Source organism: Teleopsis dalmanni, chromosome 1, assembly GCF_002237135.1.
Source record: "Teleopsis dalmanni isolate 2A chromosome 1, ASM223713v2, whole genome shotgun sequence".
NCBI lineage: Eukaryota > Metazoa > Arthropoda > Insecta > Diptera > Diopsidae > Teleopsis > Teleopsis dalmanni.
In genome coordinates, this window is record NC_051846.1 from 113,829,835 (window position 1) to 113,846,030 (window position 16,196).

A 16,196-nucleotide genomic window follows, 5' to 3' on the forward strand; every position below is an offset into this window, starting at 1 on the left:
CAAAACAATTCATACGGTTACTAACTACAGACCGCAAGACATATTATATAATAAAATAGACCACCCCGATATACCAGAAAAATTAGCAAAAGCACAAGAAACTATTGTAAAAAAGGAACGACAAATTAAAAGATTTGAAAACGTACAAACCTAAAGAAACAATTTATGAAAAGGTAGGAGGTAAAAGAAACAAGTTAGATGTGAAATATAAAAAACAGAAAATAAAAGAAGACCTAGGGAAGAAAGTTAAAATCCATTATAGAAACAGAATAGTACATAAAGATAATATACGAACTTAATTCTATTTGCACTTTACAGACAATGGACCGATTAATCAGTGCACTTATCACCTCATTCGGAATCGCGAAAACGGAGATAATTGACTATACGAGGGGAGACTACGTACTAGTAGACAGCGGCGACGCAGAAATTCACGAAAAGTTTGGTGCTATTTTTCATACCATATAACAAATTTAACATACAGTAAGGAAATAGTAGAAGTAACCAGAAATGAAGTTAACGAAGACATCATTGTTAGATTAGAAACGCAGAATAATAAATCAGTGACACATATTGACAGTTTAGACATACAATTAGAGCTACATCTGATAGACACGATATTATCACAATTACAAAAGAGTAACCATAGAAAAAGAGAGGAATTAACGAACTAGGCACACTTTGTAAATGGATAGCAGGGTCCCCAGCTCATGACGATCTGGTAACTATTAATAACAAATTAAACGAACTAGCAGAAAACAACTAATAACAGTAACAAATTCAGAAATAATAAAAGATGGTGCCATACTAGTCTCAGGCAATCACGAAGTTGACGAACACACGTTGGAAGGAGTGTACCTAGTTACCTTTGAGACCAATGTAACAATAGATAATAGTACAAATGTAAATCAAAAAACCGTAATTAATAACTATCTGAAGATGAACCATTCAAACAATTTTGAGATAATTAAGTATATAGAAAGTCATAATGAAGAACTTCAACTTGAAAACATAAACTTAATTACAATATCAACACAACGCTTCAAGGAAGATCCTATTACCTCATCAACTGTACTCTTGGCAACAATTTTTATTATCGTGTACGGCAGTCATAAACTGAGCAGACGTATAAAACAGTCTAGACGTAAACAAAATTCCTCAAAGCCTAGATAACAACCTGATGAAATCATTGCGGAAATGAATCATCAAAGAAACGAAATTTATGAGCAACTTCAAAAACAACTGTATAAGAGCAGTTACTTTATTTCATTTAAAGAAATGGGACGTTTCTCTTTAAGAAAGAGGGATGTTATTGCACGCTCTCAGTTTGTAGGGCTAAATGTAAAACATAAGAGAAGAGAGAGAAAATAATAGAGAATAAGATAGATTTTAAGGTATGATCTGAGCAAGCTTTGAGTAAAAAGCTTTATTTGTAAGTCATAATAAATATTTTTTTTTAAACTTAACCGGACTATCAATCTCTTTAATTTACGTATATATATATATAAATACATATATATATATATAAATACATATATATAAATATAAATACATATATACATATATGTGGCAATTGGCGGCGGGCAGTAAAATGAATAAACGAAAAAACTGGCAACGCTGCTAGTTTTTGATTGTAGTTAGTTGGAGAGAGTGAGTGCTGTGGACGGGCGTAAAAAGGGTAGAGCGTCGATTTTAAAATAAATTGAAATAAATATATTTTTGTGATAAAATATTATTGTAAAAAAATATTAATAAAATTTATTTATCATTGTATTAATAAATTTTTCCCACATTTGGGGGCTCAACCGGGATCGCGGTGATCGAAAAAGCACGTGAAAATCAAAGCGCACAACATTGTGAAATTAAGTGTTGGGTTTTTTTTGGTACAACAAAACTACAATAAAGCAGCAGTAAAAAAAAAAAAAATGGATGAGCATGACGTCAGAAATTTTAGTGTGAAGCAATTGAAAACTAAATTGTCCGAGTTGGAACTATCTACTGCTCGAAAGAAATCAGATTTACAAAGCCGTCTTATAGCACATTATGAGGTAAATGTAAAAAATGACGATGTCGATGCTGACGAAGTAGCAAGCATACAAACCGTAACTCAGCGTGCGTCTGTTGCAGCTCGGTATACATTTACTCTGCGCGACGTTGAAGATTTCTTGAGTTCATTCTCGGGATCAGATCAACCTACGTTCGAGCAATAGGTAGACGATTTTGAGGAAGACACCGCAGCTATAGAATGGAAGGATGTGCAGAAATTCATTTATGCAAACCAGTTGTTAAAAGGAACTGCAAAATTATTTATCCGCAGTCAACGTAATGTAAACAATTGGAAAATGCTAAAAGAGACACTGAAGAATGAATTTGCTGTACAAATGTCTGCAATTGATGTTCATCGTGCGCTGAGTAACCGACGAAAGCGACATGATGAAAAATTGCTTGAATACCTTTACAGCTTGATGAAAATTGGGAAGGCCACCTGATTCAAGAATGAATAAAGCTGTACTATATCACGCCAAAAGCATCAGAGACTTGAAAGAACAAATTAAATTTTATGAAAAAATTAAAGCACCGAACACGAAGTACCAATGTACCAATGAGAACAAAACCGCGCCAGTGCCATCAAGCAAGGAACGGTCGAATTCAAACAGTATAAAAAAACGCTATTCGTGTGGTGAAGATTTACATTTTGCAAAACACTGTCCAAATAGACGTATAAAATGTTTTAAATGCAACCAAATGGGTGAAGGTAGAAGCTGGCGTATGGAAGAACGGCGTATCGTTAGCATCAGAAGCGGAACAAACTACTTTGGGCTCATACAGTAATCGTCTTTTCAAAAACCTAGTGATAAATGATTTTCAATTTGCTGCTATAGTCGATACCGGAAGCGATATCAGTATTATCAGATATGACGCGTTGATGAAAATGGGAGACATTGAGTTGAGCAAAGCATCGAAAAGTTTTATTGGTATTGGAGGAAGCCAGATAACAACGGTAGGCAGTTTCGAAAAAGATGTTAGAATTGACGAAGTCATTCTGCGAGTAACATTTCACGTTGCTAAGGAGAGAGACATACTGTATCCCGCTGTACTGGGAAATGACATTTTGAAAAACGTTGATATGATAGTAAACGCTGAGTTAGTCAAATTTGTTAAAAAAACGCAGAAAATGATTCAATACGCGAATGAGGTAAATAACACGAATACGAACGCTACAGAAATATATCAAAAGAATAATGGAAATGAAAACAGTACAAGCAGCGCTTCGATATTAACCGAATTTCAACAAATCTGTATATCAACACTAATTGATGACGGTGCTGAAGAAATTGAAATTGACATTGCTCATTTAGGAGGAAACCATAAAGCAGAGATTACCAAACTCATCAAGAACTATAAACCAGGAAATTCAATTGCATCACCGGTGGAAATGAAAATTATTCTGACAGATGAAGTGCCAGTATATAGCAGACCTAGAAGATTGCCCATAGCAGAACAAAATATAGTTGAAAAAGCAGGTAGCAGATTGGCTGAAGGCAGGCATTATCCAACCCAGCACATCTGAGTATGCGTCGCTAGTAGTATTAGTATCGAAAAAGGACGGAACTTAAGGATTATGTTGCGACTATAGGAGGCTAAATCAAAATAGTGCGTGATAATTTTCCAATGACTTTGATTGATGAAGTACTTCAACGTTTGAAAAAAGCTAAGGTGTTTACTACATTGGATTTGAGAGATGGATTTTTCCATGTGCCTGTGGAGCTTAGTTCGAGAAAGTACACATCATTCGTAACTCATAATGGCCAGTATGAATTCAGATTTGTTCCGTTTGGTATTTCAAGCTCGCCAGCGGTATTTTGTAGGTATATCACAGCAGCATTTCGTGAATTAATTCAAGATGGAACAGTGGTGATTTATATGGACGATATAATGATACCAACGAAGGACGAATTGGAAGGAATTCAAAAACTTAGAAGAGTGTTAGATTTGGCAAGAACATATGGTCTTCAAATCAAATGGTCAAAATGCCAATTCATGAAAAGAACTGTAGATTTTCTGGGCTACGTAATCGAGAACTCCACAATCAGGATTTCAGCAAAGAAGGTGAAGGCGATAGATGATTTTCCAATGCCACGAGGTAAGACGGAACTTCAGCGATCTGGGGTTGATGTCGCATTTTAGACGATTCGTTCCGCAGTATACGTTGATTGCAAAACCAATGACTGATATGATGGGTAAAAACGCGAAGTTTAAAATTAATGACGAAGCAGTAGCAGCATTTCAACAATTAAAAGTGGCATTAACTAACCCACCAGTTTTAAAAATTTATGATCCGAAAGCATACACCGAGATTCATGCTGTTACAAAAGGATGCCGATGATGCTCAATTACATCCAGTCCAGTACATGAGTAGGAAAACCAAGCCGGCAGAACAAAATTATCACTACTATGAATTGGAACTTCTAGCAATTATCGAGGCATTGAAAAAATGGAGAGTATTCGTTTTGGGTACGAATAAGGATAGTGACCGACAGTAATGCCTTCGCGATGACCATGAGAAAAGACGACGTTCCTCAACGAGTAGCAGGGTGGGCCATGTATTTACAACAATTCGATTATGTGATCGAACACCGTACGGGTAGTAAAATGAGACACGTGGATGCGCTAAATCGTGCGGCCTGCTTATTGATGGAAGATGCGTTGCAGCATAGAATCAAAGAGGCGCAACTGTTGGACGAATGGATCCGTGCAGTTAGAAAAATTTTAGAGAAGAGTAATTACGATGACTACTATATTAAATGTGACATAATGTATAAAGATCCGAACAAGGAGCTCATGGCGATCCCAGCTGCTATGGAGCAAGAAATAATAAAAATCGCACATCGTCAGGGACATTTCGCTGCGAAGAAAACGCAAGATGTCATTAAGATGAGTTTCAATATCAAAAATCTAGGCACAAAAGTGATGACTGTGGTAAAAAGTTGTGTAGAGTGCATCTTAGCGGAAGCAAAACTGGGTAAAAAGGAAGGATTCTTGAATCCAATTGATAAGTCTGATAGACCGCTAAACACTTTTCATATGGATCATGTCGGACCGATGGAGAACACCCAAAAGCAGTACAACTACATCCTGGTGATCGTTGATGCATTTTCTAAATTTATATGGCTGTACCCGACAAAAAGCACAGGCGCTGATGAGGTCGTTGATAAACTGCGTAAACAAGCAGCAACGTTTGGTCACCCAAGGAGAATTATCACTGATCGCGGGGCAGCTTTCGTGTCTAAGAAGTTTGAGGAGTATTGTAGAGAAGAACTAATTCAACATTTATTAATTGCAACAGGTGTACCGCGGGGAAATGAGCAAATTGAGAGGATACATAGAATTGTGGTACCAATGCTGACTAAATACTGCATGGAGAATCCAATGAACTGGTACCGACATGTTGACAAGGTTCAGCAAACGATAAATAATTCACCCCCTCGAAGTATGAATTTTACACCATTCAAGATACTAACTGGGGTAGATATGCATGTCAAAGAAAATGAAACCATGCGCACTATTATGATGGAACATGAGGCTATAGAATTACAAAACGAACGAGACACGGTACGGGAAGAGGCTCGAGAAATATAAGGAAAATTCAGGTCGAAAATCGCAAAACTTATGACACCAAACAAACGACCGAAACGCAACATTCAGAAGGTGATGTCGTGGCTACTAGGCGTACTCAGTTTGGAACGGGGCTTAATTTGAAACCGAAATTCCTCGGGCCGTATAAAATCGTTGAAAGGCTTAATCATGGGCCACGAAGAACGTATGCAGTAGCCGAGGATATAAAAAAATGGCACCTCGCATTCGAGGCGAATGCTTCATCAGAATGGCCGAATGTGGCAATTGGCGGCGGGCAGAAAAAATAAATAAACGAAAAAACTGGCAACGCTGCTAGTTTTTGATTGTAGTTAGTTGGAGAGAGTGAGTGCTGTGGACGGGCGTAAAAAGGGTAGAGCGTCGATTTTAAAATACATTGAAATAAATATATTTTTGTAATAAAATATTATTGTAAAAAAATATTAATAAAATTTATTTATCATTATATTAATAAATTTTTCCTACATATATATAGCACTACTTATACAATAACAATATTTGACTGACATATACGGGACTACCCAGTGAAAAATTACAATTTCTAGAATCTACTCCGCAAATCAGAAGTTGCGAAGCGTATTAGTCTACGAATGTTAAAAGTATCCCTCGTTAGGCCTGCGGCGAGGGAGTTAGGGTGAACTACCAGTCGTGAGTGATAGTTGCTGCTTATCTGTTGTATTGACTCGTACACTGTAGAGATGCCAAGATCATGATGTAGGACGTCATTCGGAATAAAACATGAGGCGTCGGCGCAGATACGTAATATTTTTGATTGAAACCTCTGAAACATATCTAGATTTGACTTCGCTGCTATACCCCAGATGGGTATACCGTATGTCCAGATTGGCTTTAAGACGACCTTGTATAAAAGATTTTTATTGTGTAGAGACAACTTGAATTTGGGATTAAGTAGCCAGTAAAGTGAACGTAGCTTAAGTCCTAACTGCTTTCGTTTTGTAAAGATGTGGTGACGCCAATTTAGACGACGGTCAAAATGTACACCTAGATATTTGGCGTTTTCAGCTTGCGGTAATTCACGGCCATTCAGTCTAACGGAAGGGCAGGTACCATGAATCATCGTTGGCTTCAATGTGCCAAATGTCTAGCCATGCGTTGACGTCGTTCAGGTTACTTTGCAACAGTTTTGAGACTACTACAGGATCTGCGTGTTTCGCCATCACTACAGTATCATCCGCAAATGTTGCATTGTATGTTTCAGCGCTGAGTAAAAGATCTGCTGTGAACAGAGTATATAGAGTAGGACCCAACACACTTCCTTGGGAAACTCCAGCCTCTATCAGAAACAGTTCAGTGTGACAGCTATTCATTTTAACCATAAAATGCCGATCTAGTATGTATGATTTTAAGATGGAGATGTAGCTATGCGGGAGTTATAACGTTAATTTGTAGAGAAGTCCGGTGTGCCATACTTTATCGAATGCTTGTGTTATGTCGATAAAAGCTGCTGTGCAGTATTCTTTATTTTCCAATGCAAGTCTTGCGAAGTTGTAGACTTTATTTACTTGTTTAATAGTAAAGTGGTGCTCGCGAATCCCGAATTGGTGGTTGGGAATCAGACATCTATTTTCGATAATTGACTTTGGACGTTTTAGGAATACTCTTTCAAATACTTTTGACAACACAGGAAGTAAGCTAATGCGTCTGTAAGATGTTGCAAGTTACCGGGCTTTGGAATTAATATGATTTGGGCGACTTTCCATTGAGCTGGATAGTGCTCACAGGTGAAAATTACATTGAACAATTGGTTTATGAATTTAGAACCCACATCTTGTAGCTCATGTAGCACCTTTCCAGTTCATATCCTGGGGCTTTTCTGGTTTTAATGTTGTTTTTTGACCCACTTTAATTCACGAGTTAAGGACCTAGGAATAGGAAAGTCTAATTGATGCGGCGTGTGGAGAAAAGCTTCAACTTTAGAGTCTTTCAGATTATTTTTAGAGCAGCGTGGATAAAAGACTTTACCAAGGTGTACTGTAAAAGTTTTCGCTTTAGCAGCATCAGTTTTAGTCCTTTGCCCATTACTCATCTTTATTGTTGGTATATGCATCGTAGATCCATTAAGTATGCGTGTAGCTTTCCACAAGGAGTACTTAGTGGCCTTAGAGGGAGACAAGCTTGCTAAGTAAGTTACAATGCTCGCATATTTTCTTGCCTCTAGATTTACTTTGATTTTTTTGATGGCTATATTCAGACGACTCTTATCGTTAGGATCTCTCGTTATCTGTCAGACTACGTAATTTGCGTTTTTCAAGCAGTTGTCTAGATGTACAGTCTTACAATTCAGTGTAGACGGAGTTGCAGTCCGAGCTGCCTTTTGTACAATTTTGTTAAATTGTTTTACTGCGGTTTCAATGACATGATTAGTTTTAAGACGAATATGTTCGAGAGGTGCTCGCTAATGTAACTACGGGAAATAGCCCAATCAGTATTTTTGTTGTGAAGTCTTAGCTCTGGGATTTTTAGGACAATATTCGAATGAATTTCTAACAGAAGAAAAGAGTGGTCAGACGAAAGATCTAACGACGAGCGCAAGGTTAGGTTATTTCTGGGTACGCCCATACAAATACAAAAGTCAGTGACATCTGGTGTTTTATTTAGATCTGTTGGCCAGTAAGTGAGTTCGCCAGTAGATAGGTGAAATAGGTTGCTTTCTTGTATCGTTATTCCCAGCTCATGTACTCTAGGTGTTATTAATCTTGTTTTTATTCAGTTAGTTTACTGACCTTTTTACGTTCACGTTTTCTTTTTTACTAACCTCCAAGCCACACGCCGCCTTTTTGCGTGTGCTTAAAGGCTACGACACAATTAAAATGATAAAATAAATAAAGGCCATAATACAATGTACCTTAATTCTAAACAAATAGTATAAACCTTAATTCTAAACATATCGCCGCCTTTGATGGCTCCAGCAGACATCAACATTCAGATGGAATAGGTGCCAATTTATGGATTGCTCGGTGAACCTTTCCATTCTTTGTTTTTACATCAGTAACTCGAACCCAACCTTTAGCATCTCTTGTCACTTTCAGCACTCTCCCAATAAGCCATTGCTTAGAAGGCAAATTTTCTTCTGCAATTAACACCATATCACCTTCATTAAGGTTCTTCTGCTTCTTAGTCCATTTGACTTTCTGTTGAAGTTCATGAAGATACTCCGCCGACCACCTTCTCCAAAAATGTTGTTGTATGGCCGAAATTCGTAGCCATCTATCTTTATGAGACCATTCTTCGCTATCCACAGTAGGTTCCACAGTTCCAACCAACGGACCACCTGTTAAGAAATGTGCCGGTGTAAGAACGCTTTCATCATTTGGGTCGTTATACAAGGTTGTCAAAGGTCTTGAATTTAAAACTGCCTCTACTTCCGCAACCACTGTTGCCAGCTCTTCAAATGTAAGATGCGATTGACCCAATATTCTAGCCAAATGATATTTTGCTGATTTTACAGCCGCTTCCCATAGTCCACCAAAGTGGGGGATCTGGGTGGTATATGATGAAATTCAATACTATTGGCAGTACAATATTTTGAAATCTTGCCCTGTACTTGTTGATCAAAAAACTTGCATTTCATTTCTTCGAGCTCTTTACGAGTACCCAAATAATTTTAAGCATAAGCCGCGTCGAGCTACAAATCTTTTTAATGAAGCCAGGAAAGCCTTTGCAGTCAAATCAGAGACCACCTCCATATGCACAGCTTTTGTGGCAAAACAAATAAAAACAACAGTATAGCTTTTTGTTGTTCTGTACCCACGAAGTAGATACGTTTTTGTAATAGGGCCGCAAAAGTCCACTCCAGTCACAGTGAATGGCCTCGCTACGGTGACTCTAGAAGAGGGTAAATCGCCCATAATCTGATTACTCAATTTTGGATGGCACCTAAAGCATTGTAGACAGCTATCAGTAATTTTGCGTATTACTCCTCTAGCATGAAATATCCAAAATCGCTGCCTAACTATAGCCATAAGCGCTTGCGTACCAGCATGCAAATATTTGAAATTAAGAAATCGCACAAAACTGCAAACGATTTATGAGTTATTCGGTAACAAAATTTGATGTTTAGCATCATATGGTAATGCAGCCTTCGGTAATCTCCCACCAACACGTAGTAGCGGAACACCATAAGTATCTTTTACAAAAATGCTCAGATTTTTATATTTACTGTTTGCTGGCAATTCTCTATTCTTCAATAGCAGCTCAATTTCTTCTTTGAAATAATGTTGTTGCACACAGTAGAATATACGCACTAGTACTTCATCTAATCTTTCAGTCTTAGACTTAACGCTTCTTCGAAAGCCAAGAAGATTGGCAAAAATTCTTTGTAATTTTTCAAAATCGCTGAAGGTTTCAACCCACGTCACAAAAGAAGATTTCGAGTTATCCTCAGAGCATGCCTCATAAGGTATTTTTTTTTCAAATAATTAACAGTCATTATCGTACTATTACGACTCCTTTCTTGGTCAGCATTAGTATTCTTTCTAGACTTATTTGGTGGCCACTCACAACAATCTCTCTTCAAGAAAGAAGGACTTGCAAACCAAATAGAATTAGATAGTTCATCTATATACGCACCTCTTGATATTATATCCGCTGGGTTAGACTTTGAAGGAACATGCCGCCAAATATACGTTTTTGTCTGCTCTTGAATCAATGATACCCGGTTTGGCAACAAATGTGTTCCAATTTGATGGGTGCTCGCTCAGCCAATCTAGCACAATTTCGGAATCCACCCATAAATAGGTCGCGTCAATAGAAATTGAAAAATTGGATTTGGTTTTCGACACTAGTTTCGACAGCAATTCCGCAGCCAAAAGTTCCAATTTTGGTAAAGATAAAGTTTTTAATGGCGCTACTCTGGATTTAGCACTCCACAACTGCATTGTAACGTCGTTATCCACACATATTGAGCGAATATAAATCCAACACCCGAAAGCTCTTTTTGATGCATCAGCAAATCCATGCATTTCAACTCTAGCAACTCTTTTTTCTGCCAAAACAAATCGAGGCGCACTTATTTTCTTGATTTTCGCGGAATTCTATCCATTGACTATGTAAAGTCATTGGTAGGGATTCATCCCAATTAGCCTTCAATATCCACAAATCTTGCATGAAAATCTTCACCTTTACGATTAATGGGTTAATAAGCCCAAGGGGATCAAACAACTTAGATAGTTCCGACAACACTATTCTTTTTGTCACCGCTTTCGAGCTATCAAAATCTGGCCAAACGTATCGAAACGTATCTCCCACTGGAGCCCAGATGATACCAATGATGATTTTTATTATTTCCTCATCAATCATCCGAAGAGTCTTTTCTTCATCAGGTGCGAAATTAAGAAATTTTTCACTATTTGAAAACCACTTCCTTAACTTAAATTTTGCTGAGTTCATTACTGCTGATACTTGATTATATATTTCAAAAATTTCATCTTCATCGTTTGATCCACTGATCAAATCATCCATATAAAAATCAGATAACACCTTTCTCGATCCAATCGGATATTTATAGATATAATCTTCACTTAACTGTTTTAAGCATCTTGTAGCTAAATAGGGGACAGATGTTGTACCATAAGTAATGCTTCGCAAGCGATAGGCCTTTATGTTTTCGTCTGAGTAAGACCTCCACAAAATCGTTTGATAATTCGCATCATCATCAGTCACCCATGCTTGGCGATACATTTTTGTTACATCTGCCGTAATTGCATATTTGTAACATCTAAATCGCAGTATTATAGATAACAGGTCATCTTGAAGTTTCGTACTCGTGGAGTCTGGTAGTAGCACATACTGATGCGGTGCAAAATATTTTATCTTATCCATATCAGCTTCTTCAACGATCGTCATGTGTCCTAAAGAGAGGTACTCATCCATAAATGCGTTGTAAACGTCTCGTGTAGAGCGATCTCTACTCAACCTACGCTCTAGTGACAGCAACAGTCGTTTGGCAGCATTATAGGAACCACCCAAATCACTCACTGTTGTTTTAAATGGAATTTTCGTAATAAATCGGCCAGATGTATCTCTACAAATTGATTCACGGAAAATTTTCTCGCATTCCTCTTCTTCTTCGGTAGGGTGGATAGTTGCAGGCAAAGCAACTATGGATTTCTGTAGGGTTGGCAACCTTTCATTAAAATAAATTCGTCCAATCGACAACAAATCGGGGAAAATTTCCGCACCAATTAAAATATCTATACGCGCTGGCTTATTGGACATTGGATCAGCCATTTGAATATTTTTTGGTAAATTCCAGTCCGCAACATCGACATAACGATTAGGTGTGGAGCTTGTTATTTTCGGTAAAACATAAAATTGCAGACTGACTTCGAACTCATTTATTCTTGATTTAATGGTAGCCACAGTCTTTGTTTTAAAGCTAGTTACAACGTCTCCAACACAGCTAGCATCTAATTTACAAGACGTTTTTTTTAGTAACAGTTTTTGAGCAAGATTCTCACACATCAAATTTACTTGAGAGCCGGAATCTAATATGGCTCGCATTTGGTGATATTTGTCAAACTTGTCCGCTACCATTACTACTGCTGTTGCCAAAAAAACCTCGTTTTCAGTCATTACGTTCATAACTGATGACTGAGCTGTCTCCTGTGTTGACGTGGATGGCCAATTTTTGCATCTTTGTTCATTTGGCTCCAAGATATAATCTTTATGTAAAAGTTGATGATGAGATAAATTACATTTCGAGCATTTAACAGCATTGCATTCTTTTTGAAGGTGTCCCCTTTTCAAACATGCAAAACATACCTTTATTCGCCGTGCTACGTTAAAGCGTTCTTTTAAAGAAAGCTTTCTAAACTTGCTACAATCTGCAATATCGTGGCCACTGCCATTACAGACTTCACAAAGGTTTTGTAACTGCAAGAGAGGTTGAGTAGTTACGGTTATTTCTATACTCTTTTTGATAGTTTACAGCCTTTGAATTCACTTGATTACCTTTATGTTCCCTTGCATCAAGGTTTTCACATCGCCTCGTCAAAACCGCTGAACATTCATTCCAAGTTGACAGCTTCCTGTAATCCACTGATTCTTCCCATTTGACCTGCGAATATTCGTCCACTCTTTCCATCACCAAATGAATTAACATGGCATTCGCTATACCTTTGTAATCACCTAATTGCACTCAAATGTGCATTCGCTGCATTTAATACATTTCTTTAATGAACTGCAGATGGTTTTGTTAATTTTGGGACAGCAAAGAAGGCTGTAATATGTTCCTCGAACATCAACGCCTTTTTATCGAAGCATTCCTTCAATCGATCAAGTGCTTTGGGGTAATTGTCCTCTATGACATCAAAATCGTCAATAGCTGTCAGAGGCTTAGAGCCCAAGTGCTCTTTAAGTATCAAAAATCGTTCGCAGTCATCAAGCATTTCATCTTGGTTGATTAATTTATTAAACAAGGCTATAAATTTCGGAAATTCGGTATACTTCCCTTCAAATTTCGGTAATTTTACTTCCCGATGACTTCTTGGGCCCGGCAATAACGATGTTATATTCGTGGCATTCACATCTACCAGTGATAGCTTTCTTTTTTTTAGTAAACTCATTATTTTTGTTTTCGTGGCCACAAATGCATCTTCAACTTCTGCTGTAATTGCTTCGCTTGAAGAAGTATCTGCACCTTGGTTTAGTTTGTCGATATCTGCTTGCACACTCAGAAACTGTTTGAAGTAATTTTCTGTCAAACTAAGCCTGCAGTTAAGTTCTTCTGTTGACAAACTTGACCCTTTTTTCAAAATCATTGATTTTATGCGAGTGATGTTACCTTTGGTGCTGCCTCTCAACGCCTTCAATTCCGCCAGTTTCTTAAACCCTTTCTGCACGCCTTCTTGCTCCCCGTCGCTGAGTTCGTGAATTTCTGAGTCTAACATTTTGCAATTTTTTTTTTTTATGGATCACTATCCCTTTTCTGGATCACTATCCCTTTTATGGATCAATCTCCCGTGTTTCGGCACCAATGTTTTTATTCAGTTAGTTTACTGACCTTTTTACGTTCACGTTTTCTTTTTTACTAACCTCCAAGCCACACGCCGCCCCTTTGCGTGTGCTTAAAGGCTACGACACAATTTAAATGCTAAAATAAATAAAGGCCATAATACAATGTACCTTAATTCTAAACAAATAGTATAAACCTTAATTCTAAACAAATCTTAAGCCCCAATGAGTATGCTTGGCGTTAAAGTCACCTGCTACTACGAAATTGGGCCTGAGTGCTTTGAAATAATTTGCAAATTGATGACTTTTAATTTATTGTTTAAGTGGACAGTAAATAGAGGCAATAGTTATTTCGCCATATTTATCTTTATATATATATATCACCATATATACCATATATACCATATATATCATATATATCATATCGTACTGATGTGGCTGTTGATTGCAGATATTCTTCATTGTGATTGGTGAAAAATGATTGGTCAATATTATTTTTTATGATTATTGCTGTGCCACCACGGGCGTTACCAGAAGGATGGTTTGCGTTGTACATAGTGTAATAAGGAAGCCTCAGATAACTTCTCGATGTAAAGTGAGTTTCACTAATAAGCATAACATCAATGTTTTTGTCAATAAGAAAAGTCTTAATTTCGCAAATATGTTGGGTCAGCCCGTTAGCGTTCCAAAAACCTATCTTTAGACTTCCCATTATTTGGGTGTACATATTAGCGACACACGCGGTTAAGAGGTTGAGCATAGACCTCATTTGTTCCATAACCGTTTTGAGCATTGATTTAAACTCAGGCAAATCGTTTTTCTGAGCTGAGTTAACGTGCACTTGAGTATTTTTATTGCTAGATTTAACTTGTTTCATTCAATTTGATTTCTTGTTGCATTTATGTAACAGTTGTTGTTTTTCTACGAAGGGCTGGAAACGCTTTTTTCTGGAATTGTTTATAGACTGTGCACTTTTAATAGTTAGCCAGATGATTACCTTCACAAAGAACACACCATACATCATTGCCGGCGGATATGCGAGGACAATCTGAGGATAAGTGGTTTTCAGGACATTTAAAACAGCGTGGCATACGATTACAAAAATGTTTTGTATGACTATAGCGCTGGCACCGAGTGCATTGCGGCAATTCGCGCTTCTTTTTAGGCGCTTCGATTGAAATTTTAGTGTGCAGCAAACCAGTACAATCGTAAATTGATTTCGTCTTGTCTGAGGGCTTTAGGACAACGAAAAACAAAGGAAGTGGTTTTTTTGTAACCTTAATTTGCTTAATTTCATCAAGAGAAAATTAACACGATGTTGAAGCTTCTATCTTGCTTAAGCTTGTATGTGAGAAACTCCGTCTATTTTTCTGCAAGAGCTTTAGTAACTTTTGAGTAAATATCCGCTGTATTGGGCTGTATTTTGACTTCATTATTACCCAAAATTTTAAGAACATACTCATTTGGAACCACATCATTTAGCAATGCCCGCAATGGTTGAATGTTACCAACACCCGCTACAAATATTGGTGGTGGTTTAGGAATTTTAATTTCTTTAATTACTTTGGCATGTTCTGATGTTTCACCCCGATTATCAGCGTCATAGATGTCGATAACCTCAAAACGGTTAGGTATTGCAAGTCAGTACCTGTGAAGCTTTTTTTTTTTATTTTTGTGCTGTGCATTTGCAGGACTAGAACGCCCACGTTTACCGTTTTGGGGTGAATTAGTACTACTCGCAACGTTCTTATGTACTGCGTTAATAATTGTAGCACTGGTACTGGTTTCTTTTTAACAAAAATTGTTTTATTTTTTTCAGCTTTAAGCTTTTCATTTTCTCTTATTAGAGATTTACAACCTTTTTCTAATGACTTGATATTTTCTGTAAGATGTTTAATGCTGTCATCTAACTCATTAACTGCATCGAGTTCGTAGGTTGATCATTTTCTAGCGATTGTGATGAATTATTATTTAGTTTAATTTTATTGGCAGTGGCAATTTCACTGGCTATTTTTGCTATATTTGCTTCGGTCATTGTTTTGTGTAAAGGTTTGGTTGTTGGTTGATTATTTACTTTAATGTCATCTGCAGTAAGCATTACACAGCCGTTTAGTCCATTTTCCCTTATTTGAGAGTACCGCCGTGTAGCACACTTACTCATACACTTGTTTTATAATATAATTACAGAATGTTTATATGATTATTTTTTAATTATTTAAATTTTTATATAAAATTATTTAAATTTATTTACGTTTTATAAAGATAATTAAAACTTACATTGTGGCAACACCACATTTACAATTTATTACTTTCATTAAGAAAGCATATGCTGTCTCTATCAGCTGATTTTAACAAAACACAAATTTTTGTTTTTGTTCATTTTGCGATATTAAAATTTTATTTGCTAAAATAAAAAGTGCTTAAATTCACACAAAATAAACCTAACTGTTCAAAATCAGGCACTGCTTTTCAAAAGTTCACCTAATTAATTGTAAATCATCCAGGCGTTCACAATTCCGAAATTAAAAATTCAATATTTCTAACTAAAAACAATAAAAATTAAGGAG

The 16,196-nt window shown here is 36.9% G+C and overlaps 2 protein-coding genes across 2 annotated transcripts; both read right to left on the reverse strand.

Annotated features, from left to right (window-relative positions):
* Positions 1-8,591: 8,591 nt before the first annotated feature.
* LOC119665600 lies at positions 8,592-10,553 on the reverse strand. The gene is made up of 2 exons (XM_038074826.1): positions 10,302-10,553; positions 8,592-9,155 (listed from the first exon to the last, which is right to left on the reverse strand). Exons 1-2 carry the CDS (start codon positions 10,551-10,553, stop codon positions 8,592-8,594), a joined length of 816 nt encoding a protein of 271 aa, XP_037930754.1.
* A 91-nt stretch (positions 10,554-10,644) lies between these two features.
* LOC119665601 lies at positions 10,645-12,249 on the reverse strand. The gene has a single exon (XM_038074827.1). The coding sequence runs from the start codon at positions 12,247-12,249 to the stop codon at positions 10,645-10,647; it is 1,605 nt and encodes a 534-aa protein (XP_037930755.1).
* Between the last annotated feature and the right edge of the window lie 3,947 nt (positions 12,250-16,196).

What these genes read in the sequence shown, in the direction of transcription:
- LOC119665601 (XM_038074827.1), bottom strand. Translation starts at nt 12,249, where the DNA reads ATGACTGAAAACGAGGTTTTTTTGGCAACAGCAGTAGTAATGGTAGCG.
- LOC119665600 (XM_038074826.1), bottom strand. Translation starts at nt 10,553, where the DNA reads ATGCAGTTGTGGAGTGCTAAATCCAGAGTAGCGCCATTAAAAACTTTA. An exon ending in ATTCAAGAGCAGACAAAAAC is followed by an intron (nt 9,156 to 10,301) that starts GTATATTTGGCG and finishes TATACCACCCAG; the next exon opens with ATCCCCCACTTTGGTGGACT.